General features: G+C 42.0%; 1 protein-coding gene across 1 annotated transcript in view; it reads right to left on the reverse strand.

Moving 5' to 3' along the window:
• The window catches only part of ADAM12 (ADAM metallopeptidase domain 12), a 190,546-nt gene that overhangs the window by 38,063 nt on the left and 134,313 nt on the right, over positions 1 to 18,170 (reverse strand). Inside the window, exon 11 of the mRNA XM_074545384.1 lies at positions 13,713 to 13,861. Coding sequence (XP_074401485.1) covers positions 13,713 to 13,861 — 149 coding nt within the window. The remainder of the gene's footprint in view (positions 1 to 13,712; positions 13,862 to 18,170) is intronic.

The raw sequence follows: 18,170 nt of genomic DNA on the forward strand, positions 1-18,170 counted from the left end.
TTATTCACTCAATTAAAATGCACAAGAGCCCCAAAGAGCTCTGTTAAGTACCACCAGACCTCCCTCCCTGAGGTAATATGATAATTCGAGATTATATTAATTTAAAATGGACTTTTTTTTCTCTGAGCATGCTTATGGAAACAAGTGTTGGCTAGCTAATTTCCAAAGGTGCAGAAAACTGGGACTGAACTTTGCCCAGAATTCCCGAGAACCCAAAAAATTCCTGAGGGGCCATAAAATTCCCCAACATTTTTTGGGGAAAAAAATGGAATTTGCCCAAAATTCCTGAGGGGCAATACTTGGAAATAGCTCTGGCACCAGCTGTGCTTTTTAGGAGCATGAAGGGGCTTAAAGACAAGAGGAGTGCTGAGTCAGAAGTTCCCCTGATCCAACACCTGAATTTCCAGCATTTTCCATGACAACACCTTGACCACCACAGTGACTTTGTGTCTGTCTTGACCCAAGGACCCTTTGAGATTCAAAAACATGAATATTTACTCTCCTTAATCTCCAAAATTCCTGAATTTTGGCCCACAACTGGAGGAGATGAGCAATGCAGACCCTTTTACTGGAGTACGGAGATGGGAGTTTGAGCTCACCCTTGTTCAGACTCTAGAAAATGCCAGACACGGAAATACGTGAATTTCCTGTTGCATATCCCAGTTTACATAAAAACATAAAAATGAGGGGGGAGAAAAATTAAATTAAAGAATAGAGATAGGGTTGTTTCTGCTAATACAGGTGTGACTGAATTTTCCATGGAAAAATGGCAGCACTAGAGGGAGAAACCCAAAAATAAACCTCTGGAAGGCAAAAACTCAAGCAGCATAAATGTTTCTAGACCCAGGGAGGTGTTGATTTCAAGGAACTGTGACAATTTTCCAGCCTCCTCTTAAGTCCTGATCTAATTGACGTAATTCTTTTGCACTCAAAAGCATCCCCTTGGTTTTAACCTTCTAGACTTTATTACTGCTCTCCAGCTTTTGAAAACAACTTTTTATGGGCTCCTGAGAGAGATGAGCCTACCAGAATAAAAGTGAATTTGCTATGAGATGACATTTTTTGACACTCCAGCTCCTCTGTACAGCAAGTATGTTAATGAATTAGTAAGCATAAAGAACTTCACAGAATTAGGTGTCAAGCAGGAGATAAAATCCAGTTTTCTTTGATATTGAAATAGGTGTTCAGATACTACAGATCCCTTCATGTATCAAGTTCTGTCACTACACGTTATTTCCTACACCTCACGTTTTAGTAGCAATTGTTTCAAATTAGACAAGTGCCAAAATGTGGAAGGACTTTTTAATCTATTAATTAGACAAGTGCCATATTATGGGAGGGCTTTTTAATCCATTATTTAAACAATGTCTTAATTTCTAAGTACTTTTGAGGGAGAAAGGCACAAATGCAGTTTTTGACCCAACCAGCACAGTAAAGGGGGAATTAAAGGGACCTGCAGATTTTTTCACACCTAAAGCTTTTGCAAACAGCAAATTGGGAAAATTAGGAGGAGGGGGGAAGATGGAGGAGCCTTTGGGCTCTTGGAAGCAGCACAAGATATCAGTCTGATATCTTTGCCCAAGCTATCAGTCCCAGTGCTGATGTGGCACATCTTTCTCAGATGATTTGGAAGGATTTAGCTAAAAATGTAGAGTGGTTTTATCTACAGATAAAGCATTTAAACAGGAATTTTGCTTCAAAAGGTAGAGGATGTCTGACAACCCACACTTCTTTTCCTAGCCTATTTTTCCCTGCCTTGCTTCTCTTTTAGAGTTTTAATCCCTGGAGCCTCGATAAAGTAGAGCACAGAATTGGGCCATGCAGTCAGAGATGACATCAAAGCTCTTCTGTCTGGGTTCATGGTCAGTGACTGCAAAACAAGCCCAGACTTCTCCTGCAGCTTTTGTCACCCTCACTGTGTGGTGGCTGCTAACCCTTCCAATAAATAACTGGGATATCTCACACTGGTGCTCATTTAATTGATGTCTGCTTGGAGCCTTGTTGTGCTACAGTGGAATTTCCAGGCTTATTGGAAGGAAAGCCTTTCCAAGGAAGTGTTTAAGCTTTGCACACAAATGCCTCAAGTTTGCTTTAATTTTCCCCTGGGGACAGTGCAGATTCCCAGAATGAATTCCAGCAATCTCCCTTCAGGTGCCCAGACTGGACTGACACAGCCCCAGCTGGGGCTTGGCCTCTCCCATCGCACACAAGGTGCAGTTTCAACTACCTGGGATATTCAAAAAGGCAGATTTACAACTCCGAATGGGGGGCAGAACAAATGCCTGGATGGTTCCCAAAAATCCATCCTGCAAGGCAACAACACTTAATGGCTTTATACAGTATAGACTGTTGTGGCAGTCACAAAACTGCCAAATAAAACATTATTAGCAGTTACTTTCCCTTTGACAAATAGATGGTCAGGGAAGTTTTTTTTCTTGGAGGAGAAGCCTGTTGTGACTTTCCTTTGTGTTCTGGGGGTGAAGCAACACTAAACCAATTTATCAGCCCTGACAGGATCCTGACTCTGTGCTGGAGTTATCTGCATTGCAAAAGCTCCATGGGAATTGAACTCAGACAACTGTTCTTCCTGTTGGAAACCAGACAGCCAAGGCAAGGAGCTGGAATCAGTTTGAATTTGCCTCTGGCTCATCTTTTGCTCTGTTTCCTTTTAGACCACTACCTCATTAATAAAAATTTGCCGGATTGCTGAGAGTTCAGGTTTCACAATCTACTGCTCAGAATTTGAGGCTGATCCAATGCTGACTGCAGGAAAAGTCAGAAAGCAAGGCAGAGCAGAGGGAGGGATGAAAAGGCCAGGTCAGGTCTGGTCCCAGGCTAAGGAAAAGCAGGATGCAGACACCCTGTGCCTGCCAGCAGCTCCCAGCAGTGAAGGAAAATCTGGATAAGGAGCACAAGCAGAGTGCCCCGAGTTTAAATTCTGTCACACAAAACACAAAGTCCTCAGCATGTGACGAGCAAATAAAGACAAATGGTCCAGACCAGTGCTGGAGATCAGCTTCCTGCTGATTTCTGATTAGGGAAAAGGTGCTTTGGTTAGCTCCCAACATGATTTTACAATCTGCTTTTGTTCCAGGCTGTTACATTCTAATTTTCTCCCTTGAAAAACCTTGGAATTGATTTTTTTTCCATGGGCCAGGAGCAGACAGGGATGAAAAAAAAAAAATTATCTGATTTTGGGAATCAGATTGATAGAAAGACCAGTCATAAAGATGGTGCTCAGGAGATGGATTTGGGTGAGCAGATCAAATGACACCAATTAAGGGAAATGGACCCAAAATAGGGCTAAACCCAACCAGGAGAAACCCAGGCCAGGGAGAAGGAATTTCATAGGAAATCCTGAGTTGGAAGGGACCCACAAGAACCCCCCTGGCACAGGCAAACCCCAAGGATCAGATCTCTGGATGGAGAAGCTGCTCCCTGGGAAGAGCAGGAGCAGAGAATGAAGTGCATGGAAATGCCACTGGGTGAGATGGGGGTGCTGGAGAAAAGAGTCTGAGCCTGCAAAAAGCTGGGAATAATAAATACCTGGGGGACAGGCTCATATTGATTTCACTTAGCATCTGTACTGCCCGGGCTCTTAATAAATCACGACTCCAAGACAGCAGGATCATGGCTAAATTTCTTGTTCTTTGGGAAGATCCAAAGGAAAGATAAGTGAGGAAAAACATTGCCAGAAATTAGTCTGAATTTCCCCAGAATTCCCACCTTCCCTTCTTCTGTTATGAGAAAAAAGCTCTTTATGCCATATCACCTAAAACTCCTCAGATGAGGGGAAATGGAATTCTTAAAAAAATCCTAAATATATAACATAGATATATATAAAATGCTAAATATATATACCTTGTGATATAAATATATCCTTACTGTTATATAAATATGTGACAAGGAATCCTTTTTTCTACCTTCCCCTTTCTTTTTCACAGAGCTGGAACAAAATAAAATTAGCATCCACACTGCATTTATTTCATTATTTTAAGCCATGAGGACAGGATGGATCCAACCTGATCCAAGATTTAGGCATCCTTAATGAGCAAATTAAAATTTCACTCACAGGAATGAAAGACTTTTGATAAATCTAAAACAACCCCACATGGATCCTGATGAAATCCTGGCCTTATTGAAGCCCATGGGAGTTCTCATCCCACTCTGGATTTCTCACCTGGTGGTGGTTGGCTGCCAGGGGTGGGGATGAACACAATTTCCATGCTAAAGGAAAGAAGAAAGGCTCTCCAGGACACCAAAGTTATTTCACCTGTTCATTTTTAGTGCTTTTACTCTAAAATAGGGGGTTTCTCATCTTAACCCACCACTGGGGCTGCATCATCCATTTACAAAGGCTGAAGTGGAGCCTCCCTGCATTGCTGCCACCAGGAAAACGTGCCCAGCCCTCCCTGGCAGGCTTTGACATCAGAAAAGATCAAGAATGACTTTGCAGGAAGGAATTGTCAGGGTAAAATTTTCAGCTTTTTGCAGGTACAAAGGGCTCTGTGATCCCCATGCCAGCTGTGGCAAATGCAGCTGTGGGCACCAGTTAATTACAGGGATTCACCAGTTAATTGCAGGTCCACAGCAGCTCCTGCAAGTGCTCCTGGGCACACAACACATGCTCAAAAAGGAGCTTTCATGGGACCTGAAGGATTTGCCCTTTAAGGCATGTTCCCATTTCCAAGCCAGGAATTTGGAATTCATTAACACCAATTAAAACTGGACACTGGGTGCTCAATTCTCCATGCACTGCTCTGCAGATTTATCCCTGCAGGTTGAAAAGTTTCAGGTTTGTTTTTCTTCTATTTTTCTTTTTTTTTTTTTTTTTGATGAAGCAGCCAAGATAAAGGGAAATGTCCTGATATGATTTGCTCTCGTGGGTCATGGCAATAGCAGCACTGCAGGAGAAGAATGCCCCTCTCAGAGCTGTATTTCCTATGGATATTACAGCAACAAGACAAAAGGCAGCTGAGCTCTCTCGTCCCAGCATCCAGGCCAGGAAAAGTGGATACATCTCGTGGCAGAAACCCTGCTTGTCCTTAAGTATCTGCTATAAATAATCACACCAGGAGGAAAATGTGCTTTCATTGGAGAAGTCACCTCTCTCCTTGTCAGCTTCACTTAAAGCAAAGTCATGCTGTCAATCTGAGAGTTCTCCTTCAGAGTACACCAGCAAAGCCAATTATTTTCCCTCCTAACAGCACATCTACTGAAATGGGAAAGACTAAACTAAATAAAAAGCAATTATCCTTTTTCTTTTTCTGTGCGCTAATTGTTAACAGTGACCCACTCCTGCAAAGGGCTGGGAAAAATTAAATGGATTTCAACCAACGCTACTAATTCTTCAACACAGATCTTATTTATCACAAAAATTAAATATATCTGCCAGGCATGGAAATTATTAACAAAAAAAAAGAAGGCCAAATGCACTGCAGACGTGGGGCTATTTGGAGTGAAGGGAAAGACTGACATAAATCTATTCTGTAATCTCGTGGCTGTTTCCTTCCTTTCCAAAGGAAGGACCAGAATGCAATGTACTAAATTACTGGGGCAGAGGGATATGTTGCTTAAGGATTTTTTTCAAAAAAAAAAAAGCAGTTGCACTGCTGGCACAACAGACCTAGCTCTGTCACAAGTAATTTATTACATCAGTATATCAACTTTATTAAAAAAAGAAAAAGACAACAAAGAAGTCTGTCTTTGTGCCGAGCTCAGCTCAGACTGGTTTGGGAACATAAACAGCTTCAGAGTTTAATTAGAAACTGTTTACATCTGAAAGATAATTTCATTTTCCTCAAATTGTAACAGAGGTAATTCCAGATAGTTCTGCTGACTCTAGAGTTTAATGGCTCTGAGCTGCCAGACAGAAAAATGCAAAGTGAGGTCTGAACAGCTGAAAACCGACTGAGAGGGGTCAGGGAATTCTGTGCTAACTACTAATGCTTTGATTATCTAACATTTAACAGCTCTGCAGCTCCAAGATGCTGCAAGACGTCTACAAGAAAAAAAAAGAACCACTCAGTAGACTGAAGTGTCCTTTCCCACACTGTTTCTGATTTCTTTCCCATTTCACCCTGACCTTTTGTCTTTTTTTAAGCTTTATTTATTTGAGCTTTTTTTTTTTAATCTGGAGAAGTGCTGGAAAAAGTGTTTTTCCCTTCAAATGGATGCTGTTTTCATGGCAAACCTGTGTGCTGGAAATCTCTGGAGGGTGGATATTTTCACATCTGGAGACTCCAGTTCAGCCTTTGAATGACCAAAATGAGGGTGACCTTATGTTCTGCTTCCTTGAGATCATTTTTCAAAAAGGAGAAAAGTGACTGAAACTAATACTTAATACAACAAATGGCACAAGTGATTAGTACTTTCCCAACTTGACCTTAAGAGGTTTCCACTATGTTCTATTTATTTAACTACATGTTTATAAAGTAGTTAAATAAACATTTTTTTTCCCGTGGCGGTTCAAAAATCAAACAAAAGCAGATGACAAAACAAGAAGGCTTATAAGAAGGACAAAACAAGAGTTTGGGAAGAGGGAATTCTGCTGCTGGACTCTGCAATTACAGCTGCACCTGAATGCCAAAGCTGCTGCCAGCCCTGCCCTTGCACTGAGCACCAACTCCAGAGAAATCTTCAAAGTCTGAGCCCTTACACCAGGAAAATCAGCAAGACCTTCCAGAGTATGGAACAAGCAGGAAGGGAAAACAAATAAAAGCTATTCTAGATGTCCCTGATAATCTATTTGCTACCACAGAAGCTGTCAATAGAGGGGAGCCAATAAAACCAGCTTTTCCTTGCCAGCAGAAATGGGTGTTTACTTATAAAAAAAGCACAAACTAAAGTGTGATATACCCCTTCATTGGAGGTAGCACACAAAAGCAAAGCATCACATGAACTCCTCCTCACCTGCAGCAGAGCTGCCTTTCAAGGATCATTTTCCCAGATCCCACAGCACAGGAATTGGCCTCTGAATATCAAATGTTGTTTCCTGAGCTCATCCAGGGATGCCTGGATCACTCCACAGCAGATCCATGGCCCAGCTCCTCCCCAGGGAGGCAAACAGGAATGTTCACATTTGCTGCAGCTCCTGTGCAACTCCTGGTGCCACTTGGAGCTCCTCACACACATCTGCTACTCCTGCTCAGGAAAAAGCCACTCTGTTTCCACTTAAATATTTTATCTCACCTTAATTACTGCTGATGTACTCAGTGCTCAGTGCAGAATATCTAATTGCTCCTGGAGGGAATTAAAACCCAGTAAATGCTCAGGCTCTTTTTCAGTGGTACCTGCAAGAAGCCCACCTGATGGTCCTTCCCATGGTTAGTTTTCTCCCATTTCTCCTCAGCAGTGCTTAATTGGAGTAATTAGTTTAATTTGGGATTGTCACTCAGCTGAGTCTTAACAGATCCCCTTTGCTCTCGCTCTCATTCACAAATAGGCAGCTTCCCATTGTCTCCCTTCTTTAATTCTAACATAAAGGTTTGAATTTTACTTAAAACTTTACTGATAACAGCAGGAGTTTTTTGGGGACTGCTGAGAAAAATGTCTTCTCCAAGTTACAGCAGTAAATTAACCCATATTTTTCTATGTATGAGTTCTACTCTGTGCTCTTTCTGGGTTCCTAATTGGTTTCCACCCCCAGACCCTTCCTCCAAAAACTCAATAATTAAAGTGAAATTTTGTACTGAAAGGCAATTAATCAAAATTAGCTGTTCTTTTTTTTTCCTATGAGGCACCATTCCATAAAAATCCTCTGAAATAATAATCTATAGCTCAGAGGTTAAATTGATCTCATTTCTCCTTTTTTTCTATTTATGGTCATCACTACACAAAACAGGAATTTCCACCAGCAGTGTCACAGCCCAAGCCCCACTTCTCTGTAACACTTACAATCGTATTTATCTGAGTAAATTCAATTTAAAATCTGAGAGAGAAACAGAGTGATTTTAAATCCTAGCTGTGAAAATTGGAAATGGGAACACAAGATTGAAGGTAAGAACAGGGAGGAAAAAATGCAGGGAGAGGGGTTCAGTTCGTTCTTGACTTTCCAAAAGGAGCATCACACAGAAGGAACAGGACAAAGGGAGTTGTTGTGAAGGAAGGATCCTAAAGAAGCTGCTTCCTCCTTCCTGTGTGTCATCAAGGGGTGGAAATCAGAATATGCCTTGGAAAAGAGGAAAGCCAGGTCTGCTGGGGGTCTAGACTAAAATAAAAGTTTCCCAAGAGATTTTCTTTCATTCAGAAGTTTGTTAAGCAGGTATCAATAGCCACGCTCTCTCACACATCAGATTTTCCACTTCTTGAATATCTACACTCATTACACATCCTGAAACAATAGCCCACCCAGAATTTATACTTTCCTAAGTATTTTAAATTATTTTGCATTTATTTAATCTTTTCTCCATCATGGGCTTTGAGGAGAACCTTCCAGATGAATGTGAGGTGTTCCATCTCATCATAAATGTACAGAGAAAGCAGGGCGGTGTAGGGCTGAGAAAATCTCCACCATTCCCCTACCCAGGTGCAAGGGGATTGGAGGGGAACACCCCAAAGCAGCCCTTTCCCCATTTTCCACCAGCCTGTGTGTGTGGCAAGGCAAAGAGAGATGGAACAAATGGCTCTGTCCTTGGAACCATCTCCATCAGCCCTGGCTGGGATGATCCAGCAACAAGAAATGAACTTGGGAAGAGAAAATGCTTCCACCAGGGGCCAGTGAAAATGGATTTAATAAAATTTAAATAAAATAAGAATTTAATATTGCAGGTATTGAGCATCCCAAAGGGAAAAGGGTATTTGGTTATTGCAGTATTAGGCATGCCAAAGGGAAAAGGGTATTTTGTTATTGCAGTATTGGCCATCCCAAAGGGAAAAGGATATTTTGTCATTGAAGATATTGGGCATCCCAAAGGGAAAAGGGTATTTTGTTATTGCAGGAATTGGGCATCCCAAAGGGAAAAGGGTATTTTGTTATTACAGGGGTGGAAATCCCAAAGGGAAAAGGGTATTTTGCTATTGCAGGGGTGAGCATCCCAAATAGAAAAGGGTATTTGGTTATTGCAGTATTGGGCATCCCAAAGGGAAAAGGGAATTTTGTTATTGCAAGGGTGGGAATGCCAATGGGGAAAGGGTATTTTGTTATTACAGGGGTGGGAATCCCAAAGGGAAAAGGGTATTTTGTTATTGCAGTATTGGGCATCCCAAAGGGAAAAGGATATTTTGTTATTGCAGTATTGGGCATCCCAAAGGGAAAAGGATATTTTGTTATTACAGGGGTGGGAATCCCAAAGGGAAAAGGGCATTTTGTTATTGCAGTATTGGGCATCCCAAAGGGAAAAGGGTATTTTGTTGTTGCAGGAATTGGGCATCCCAAAGGGAAAAGGGTATTTTGTTATTGCAGTATTTGGCATCCCAAAGGGAAAAGGGTATTTGGTTATTGCATGTATTGGGCATCCCAAAGGGAAAACCCAGCTGTAGGATGAGCATTTGAATGGGTGAAATTGCCCATCCTGGGAGGATTCCTGCTCTCATTAACCTCACAGGAAGAGGAAATGGAAAGGCATCAGGGAGCACTCCCTGTGGGAGGGAGGGAAGAGCAAATTTCCCTGCAGCCAAATTTCCCTGTGTGGGGCTCAAAGAGCTCAGCGCTCAAGGACACAGGAAAGTCGGACAGGGGAAGTTCAACCCTTGAGTTTTCAGGAAGGGAGAACACCAACTCTCAAAACTTTGCTTCTCTTAAGGCTGCAAAAAAATCTCAGACATATCTGAAGTCAATATTTCAACTTCTTAGTGGGAGCTCACCCAGCTTCAAACCCCATGAAAAGCCCCGTGCTCAATTTTGATGAAGTAGAAATTTGTGTAAAAACTGCATTTCCAGAATTATTCAATAAACAAGCGCTGCTATAATTGGCAGCATTCTGCTCTGCAGTAAATTCTGCTCACATTTACAGGGGTATAAATCCAGCCCAATGCCTTGGGCTGCACCAGAACAACTCCTGGGTATTTATCTGCCTGGCAGGAGGAATATTTTCACTCCTAAGAGGCGACACTTTAGGGAGATATTTGGGAAAAAAGTGGAATACTGAAGTGGCCTCACTGGCTCAGCCCAGTCCCTTAGTTTCCAGATAATAAGATCTCAGTAAAAAGATTCACAAATCTCTCTAATTTTCCTTTTTTGGCACTTGCAACTGTCCATGTGCAAGACAATTGAAAAAAATTGGAGAATATTATTACAACAGATGCATAAAAAGAAAACACAAAGTGTATTAAAAATCCCTTACTGATGTAATTAATATCAATATTATATATATTTAAATATTAACAGTCTGTATTACTAAACACTAATTTTAGTACTAAATATTCCTTATTGATAGTATTCTTATAGGAACCACCCCTGTTTCTACAGAAGGATTTATGTGATTTTCACAGCAGATATTTGAATCTCTGCAAGTCCTGTATTGACACAAATTTGTGGAATTTTGTGCATGATTCCATGTTAGAAAAAATACATTTTGCTAAAGTAGTAGGTCTTTAGACATTTGTAGCTCACACACAACTGGTGCTCATCTTGCTGGTATCTTTTAAGAATAAAAACTATAGGAAGCTGATTAAAGCATGGATCCAACAGAGTTTAAATTCCACCCTGATCCCTGGAGGTTTTTTCCCACCAAGACAAAATTTCCAAGACCTCTTCAAAGACTGAAACAGAGGATCTGAATGAAATTACAATAATTGATGAAATCCCTTTTAAGTCAACAGCCTTAAAACATTTCCTTTTGTGCACGACCACACCAATGACTCCAAAGTGAAATTCAGAGCCCTTTCGGGCATAACTTTGTATTTCCTATTTTTGTAGACACCAGATAAGGACATCTCAGTGCTTTTTGCACTAACTTCAGCTGGATTTTTCTCTATTCCACTCATTAAATCTACCTTAAACCAATTAGCAAAGCACAGAGGCAGTGCAGTGAGTACACTGAGAGCAGGCTGTCTCTCTAAATGGACATGGGATTCTCTTAGTTTTGATTTTTTAGCTATTTCCAGAGTGCATTTGAGATAAGGAACATTCATTTGGCCTTTCCTTAACAGAAAAACACTTCCAGAGAGGAAAAGTTTTCAGTGTTCCTTCAATAATGGTGCTCAGGGGAATATTGCTATTGGTGAGACACGTTGGGTAATTAACTATTCAAAGTGTTAATTTGAAATGGGTGAGAGGCAGCTTGGCTCAAGGCATGGAGTGTTCTCCAGGAATATTTGTCACAGATTGACAGCCTGGTTATTGAAGTTGGAGGGGGACGACCCACCTTGCGTTGGTCAGCATCGACTCCGATTTATTAATCAATCAATCAATCACCTTTTATAACAGTGTTAATTCACTTCATGCATATTGCAAAATCTGAGCTCGCAATAGGCCAGAGATAACACACCAACTCCACCTTATGTTTCCAATACCAAGATTTGGGTTCTCAAAATTATTCTTGCTTTCCCAAAACAGCCAAAGATAGAACATCCACTTGTTATGGGAAAGCTGCCTGAGAACTCTGATGTGCAAGGCTCTCAAGGCCTTCATGTTTGTCACTTTTACCTGTAGTTAAAAATAACCTGAGAACCTCTGCTGTTCACAGAAACAGGCTGTGAGAATCTGCTCCTCACAGCTGCCTTCTAGGCCATCCCTGAAAAAATCTCCAACACCTGGTGTGGAGATAAAGCCTGAGGCTGTAAACCCAAAGCTGAAGTTTCCATTTCTGAATCAATAATCAGTGCAAACAATCACCACAGCTCCTCCTCAGGCACCAGCTGAATGCAGAGTTTGGTGAAAACCCAAAGAGAGGAATGTGAAAATCCCCCAAACCTTCAACCTGGAAGGTTCTGCAGGAACCCCAGTGGGGGAGCTGAGCTGCTTGGGATGGGGAATGGGATCCCCAACTCCTCCTGTCCTGAGGAAGCCTGCGTGGGCACAGCCCTGCCCTGAGCCAGCCGAGTGCAGAGCCTGGACTGGCACAGGCAGCACCCAGGACAGGCTCAGACACCCCCAAGGACTCCAGGGTGAAGGAAGAATGAACAAGGAGTTATTTAATGTTCCTCTAACCAGATGAGTTCAGAAAGTGCCCAGAAATCTCTGTCCTGAGAGCATCCCTGTGTTTATTGCAATAAACATCTGGGTGCAGAACCAGTAACTCAGGTGAGCTGGCAGAAAATGGAATGTTTCCTTGGCGAGATCACAGCCCAGCTCAGCCCAGAGCCCTGTGCCATGTCATTCTGTGTGTGACAGAGCCCTGACCAGTGCAGGATGCATTCCAGGGGGATGATTACCACCCATTGTCTCACAAGAGCTCAGTTATTTTTCTTTCCCAGACTGCAGAAATCTCTCTCGTTCTCCCCCACTCTCACAGCTCTTTTGTTTGTGTCTCATCTTGCTGTGCTTGGCCCCTGGCCACAGCCCTGATTCCTGCCCTGGTGGATGGAGGGTGACAGCTCTGCCTTTGAAGGAGTTCCAAGGCTGCTGTTGGGCTGAGCAGCAGGGAACAGCCCTGCCCAACCCTCCCCGGCCTCTCCCACATTGCTCCCCTTCCTTCCCAGAAACCTGCAGCCCTGGAAAGGGCACAGGGAGGGCTGATCACAGTTCCCAGAAGAGGTTTTTAAGCAACAGATGAACTTTAGGCACACAGAGAGAACACAGGAGCTGGAAGGGACATCAGAGAACATCCAGAGCATCCTCTTGTCCTAAGGCACATCCAGCTGCACCTGCACTGCTGGCAGGTATTTGCCTCACTGGTTCTTGCTGGATTCCAGTCACAGGCAGTTTAACTGGCAAATCTTACTTCAATTTAATCTTTTCAGTCCTAGTCTGAACATGGAGAACTCATTCCTCATATCTTTCAGTTTCAACAGGAACTTAAAATACATCCCTGCAAGCAGTGACAGCTCACTCTGCCCAGGGTGCCTGACATTCCAGTGTCTGTAGAACACTCTTGTGCTTGGCACAGTGCCCTTGCCAGCAGCAGAGCCCCCCTCAGTTCTGACAGGGAACCAGGGAATTTCCTGAGCTGGAAGGGACCCACAGGATCACTGAGTGCAGCTGCTGGCCCTGCACCCACAGGAGTGACCACAGGCTCACTGGTTTTCATTTCCCACATTTCTAATCTCTCTTCTTGGAAGATCTCCCTCTGGACACAGAACAGCCTTAACCCCACTGACCTGGCAGGTTTCATTTTCTCACAAGCTAAAAGTGCTCCCAACTTGCAACAAAACTTTGTGCAGAACTAAAACCTGCTCTGCACAAGACAAAGAGTTTGCAGAGAGCCTGAGAGTGCATTTCCTGCATTACTGAATTTCCTACCCACTCATCTCAGCCTTGGCTCATTTCCTACTGTGACTGATGCTCAGCTGGCAAGATGAGAGGAGGTGAAATTCTGATTTAACACTTGCAACACAGTTTGTTTGGCTCTGGATTGTTTTTCTGTTTTTTTTTTTAAATTACCCAGTTTCTTACAGCACTTTTGTCTCTCACACTGTTAACCTGGAAATAGAAATGTGCAATAGTACATGTGCTGCGATAACATTTAATTTTTTCAGCTTGAGGAGGATAACTGCAACAAGATTTAACAGGTGTTGGAAAAGTTTTTGTGTCTTTTTTTGTACCTTCCAGTGTTCCTGAGGCACAAAATGAAGGCACAGCTGTCCCAGTGTAGCTGTAGGCTGGCACTTACCCAGTGGAGGGGTTCATGATGCAGCCCCCTTTGTCAGTGGAAGCTCTGCAGCTGCAGCCCCTCTCCAGGGTGTCGTGATTCATCCCAAAGTTGTGCCCCAGCTCGTGAGCCAGCGTCACTGCTGCACCCAGAGGGTTTTCTGAGTGATCCTGCAAAACAAAACCCACAGGAGAACCAGTCAGCTCAGCACACAAACCCAGCTCAAGGCACACATTCCCCCTCCAAGGTCCCACTGCCTGTCCTTTCAAATGGTTTATAAGTTTTACTCTGTTGTTAAATAAACTCAGTTTTAAATTCATCCTTGTGGGGATTTCAGGACAGCCTTTCTGGCCACCCCGTTTTCCCATCAGACATTGGAAACCATTGAGCAGCTGTGAACATCTCTTTATTGGGGCTTAACATTCTGCTGTTCAAGGAATCCCCCAAAGCCCCAAGTGCCAGCAATGGCAGAGAAAGGTGACAGACATGGACTGTTGGAAAGGGCAATAATTTATGGGTGAGGATGAGTGTGGTAAGGGACAAGTGAGAAATCCTTCATGTCAGGAGGCAAATTAAAACTGCAGCAAGAGATTTCACTCAGTGTATTTAATCTGCTTCAGACTGTTTTGATAATATCAGAATGTTCAAGATTTCACAAACCTTTAAAGAAAAACCAAGAACCTTTAAAAATCTCCTTTTTAAAATGAAAGGCCAGAGCAAGCCAAAATCTTCCATGGCCTCTTATTAACCTATAAATACTCTAAATGTTGAAAGTGTCAGTTTGAAATTTTAACACTAATCCGTGTTTAAATGCTGATTGTTGGGACAATCATTTCTGAGAAATTCACTGCATGATTTGATTACAGGCTGCTGATCAGAATGATGCTTTGGCTTAACCACAAGCAAGAGACCTTTCCACACTGATCATTTTCCTTGAGGGAAAAAAATCCACTACACTTGTAAGAAAGCTTTCCCTGAAGGCATAAACATGTAATATAAATGCATGATCCACTATTTATCAGTCAGTAAATGGAATTACTGTGTGCAGCTGCCTGCTCGAGAAGCTTGCATGAATATATTCACTTTAAATAACTCTTTCAGCATCATCTAAGCCAAACTCCAGACTAAAAAGTGAAAGGTAGAACTGTCTAAAACATTATCTGTGTACTAATGGAGACCTTAATACACGACTTGGGGTAGTTTTAAGTTTCTTCTTTCACCTGTCTGGGCTAATATTTTTAGTAAATCATTTCTCAAGCAGCAAACAAAATCAAGAAGAGAATATAGTAATTCTAAAAAAGTCAAAATGTTCCTTCTGTAACTGGAATCAACTCAAAAGAATTTTATCTGTCCATAAAATCTCTTTTAAAAAAAAAATTCCTGTATTTTAAAATCTTGATATAGAAATCTTGTGACAGGCAGTTTGTGTGCAGTTTGTCCTGCTCAACACCCACATAATGAGATATCTTATCTAGATACTGGTCTGATACAGATGGGTTTATCTTTGTGCACACAGTAATTGATGGAATACTTAGAGAATTCAGTGTAATTGAACCTGATGTCACAAAAAGAGCGCAACCTCTCACTCAAATGGAATATAATGCAGGGCTGAAGATTAAGAAAACAGCAAAATAATTCCATATAATTTACCACTGACTCTCTGGATGATGCTCTGAAATTCAGGCTATCTGGTCAAGACAGAAACTCCTCACTGAGCTACAGACACCCAGCAAATTGAGCTCAGACTTTCTTTATATTTCCAGTATCTCCTCCACTGACTGAGCAGTGATTATATTTCTCTGAATACTCTGAAGCTGTCAACTAAAACTAAAACCAAGGATTCACACAGTCCACTCCAGAAGTGGAGCAATAAATGATGTGAAATGCAATTTGGGACTTGAAAAGGCAAACAATTATTGCAGCCCATGCGGTTCTCATTACTTGCTCAGATCCACTTGGAATGCAATTTTATCAGCTTCTAGAGAGGGTTTGCAGAAGGAGGAATGTGATGCCTCAGCAAAAGAGGTTATTTGAAGACAGCATAAATGAAGATTATCAAAACAAACAGTGACATGTTCCATTTGATACTGAGGCCGCTTAAGAATCACAAGGACTAAAGAAATGAATAGCAATGTGACTTTGATTTATTCCACCAGGGTCCTTCAAAGTTAACTTGAGCAGTAAAAGTCATTAAAAAACACATTTCACAACCACTGAATAAGCAACCATCTACTGTTAAGGCATTATAAGCTGTTGCACAAAACATGCAGCTGCTTTCAGCTGAATTCAGCTTCATTCCACTGGGATTTCAATCAAACCCTAATCATTAAATGCTGTCACCTACAGCTCCACCAGGCAAATGCCCTGCTTGCTCCTGGTCTTTTCAGCGTGTTCACTCTGTTCATGGAGTCACAGAATGGTTTGAATTGGAAGGGACCTTAAAAATTATCCAGTCCCAGCTCAATTTCCACTGTCCCAGGCTGCTCCAAGCCCCGTCCAGCCTGGCCTTGGGCACTTCCAGGGATCCAGGGCAGCCACAGCTGCTCTGGGCACCTTCACAGAGGACAATTTCCTCCTAATATCCCATTTAAATCTCTCCTCTGTAAGTTTAAAACCCTTCTCCCTCACCTCATCATTGTCTGCCCAGATAAAAAGTCACTTTCCTCTTCTCTCAGAAATATTTTACTTTTAAATCCATGAATTCAGTGGGCAACCTTTGGAAACAGAAGAATGAAGACTGAATCACGTCAAAGACTTGCTTTAATGTCAACTTCTCTTTGGTTTTTCTGTGACACTACAGAAACTTCACAGGGAAATGAAATGATAAAGGTCTTGTTAAAGCTCCTCACACTCACATGGCTGCTCTCCCTGCTTTGAGTTCCTCTGAAAATTAATGGCAGACAGGGTGTCACCCACTGAGAGAGCTCAGCCCTATAGAAAAGAGACAGGCAGGCTCCCAGGGAGGCATGACAGAGGAATTTAGATCATAAAGCAGAGCTGACTAACTGCAGAAAGAAGCAGGAAAATCACATCAGACAAGAGTCACTCCAGATTTTGTATTCAAATGTCATTTCTGACGCAGTCTCTCATTGTCTTTTCTTCCAGAACAGGTTTTAGAGTGTGGGAGCTTTTGGTGTTGAGGGCTGGGGGTGGGATGGGTGAGAAATTGGCTGAATTATGAGGTTGGGCAAATGTTCATTTGTGCAGTGTAAAGACACCTGAGCCCTGACCTTCCCAGGCTGAGGGTGATTCATTATTTACAAAATCACAGAATCTTTTAGGGTGGAAAAGACCTTTAAGTCCAACCATGCCCCAGCACGGCCAAGGCCACCACTGCCCCATGTCCCCAAGTGCCACCTCCACAGGGCTTTTAAATCCTTCCAGGATGGGGACTCCACTCCTTCCCTGGGCAGCTGTGCCAATATATAAAAATATATAAAATATATAAAATATATAAAATATATAAAATATATTAAATATAAACATAAAAATAATATATAAATATATATATAAATACAGGTACCAATATATAAAAATATATGTATCTGTGCCCGAATCTGCTTTTTCTAACTCAGGGGACGGTTGGGCAGCTGCACTTTTGGGCTTTGGGGTGAGTGTTTGCTTCATTTGGATTTGGCTCCTTTTTGAGGATTTGCTTAAAGAGCTAGAGAAGGTTTCTGGTTATTCTGTAAAAGTTTCAAGTTAATTTGCACCTCAAAAGCTTAAATTCACTGAATCTCTGCTCCCCTTCATGACAGAAGCTTCAGCCTGGCCCAGGACTCATCCACAGAGCCTGGGTTTCTCCTGGACAGATAAATCAGTTCCCTCTCTATGAGAATGCTCTAAAGAAATGCTGATTCTTGTTTTCTTGTTACTGGAATGAACTATTAGTAATTATTTCTCTTTAAAATGACAGCTTCCAGAGCAAAGAGAAGTGATTTGGCTGTAAATTACACTGTGGAGTGTTTTAAATCTTATGCTAAAAATTAAAAGGACAAAAAGTCATCGTTACGGGCATCTCTGACTGCAGATAAAGCCAAGCAGTGACAGCAGGGCTGAGTCAAATGGGTAAAATGGGGCTGTCTGCCTCATCTGTGCCTTTACCCAGACTTGGGGACACTCCTACAGCTCTTTCTTCCTTTTTTCCTTCCTTTTCCTTTTGTACCTTTCCTCCAGTGAATAATTGTTACAGTCAGCAATTACAGACTCAGCTTCTCAAACTACCAAGAGCCTGAAACCTTAGTCTTTTCTACAACTTTGACACAACTTTTCCCAAATTATCTGATTTGATCCTTCTAGTTTAAAGCTTCTTCCCACTGTCTTAGCACAAAGCACTGCAAAATTGAAATTTAAAAAGAAAAAATCAGAAAGAAAGTACATCAGAACTCCTTGCAGAGATTGGACAAGATGTTTGCTTGTGTGTTCACCATGTCTTGCATCTAACAACAACAATAATGCCCTGGGAGAGACTCAGCTGGA

This window comes from Zonotrichia albicollis, chromosome 7 (assembly GCF_047830755.1).
Source record: "Zonotrichia albicollis isolate bZonAlb1 chromosome 7, bZonAlb1.hap1, whole genome shotgun sequence".
Taxonomy (NCBI): Eukaryota; Metazoa; Chordata; class Aves; order Passeriformes; family Passerellidae; genus Zonotrichia; species Zonotrichia albicollis.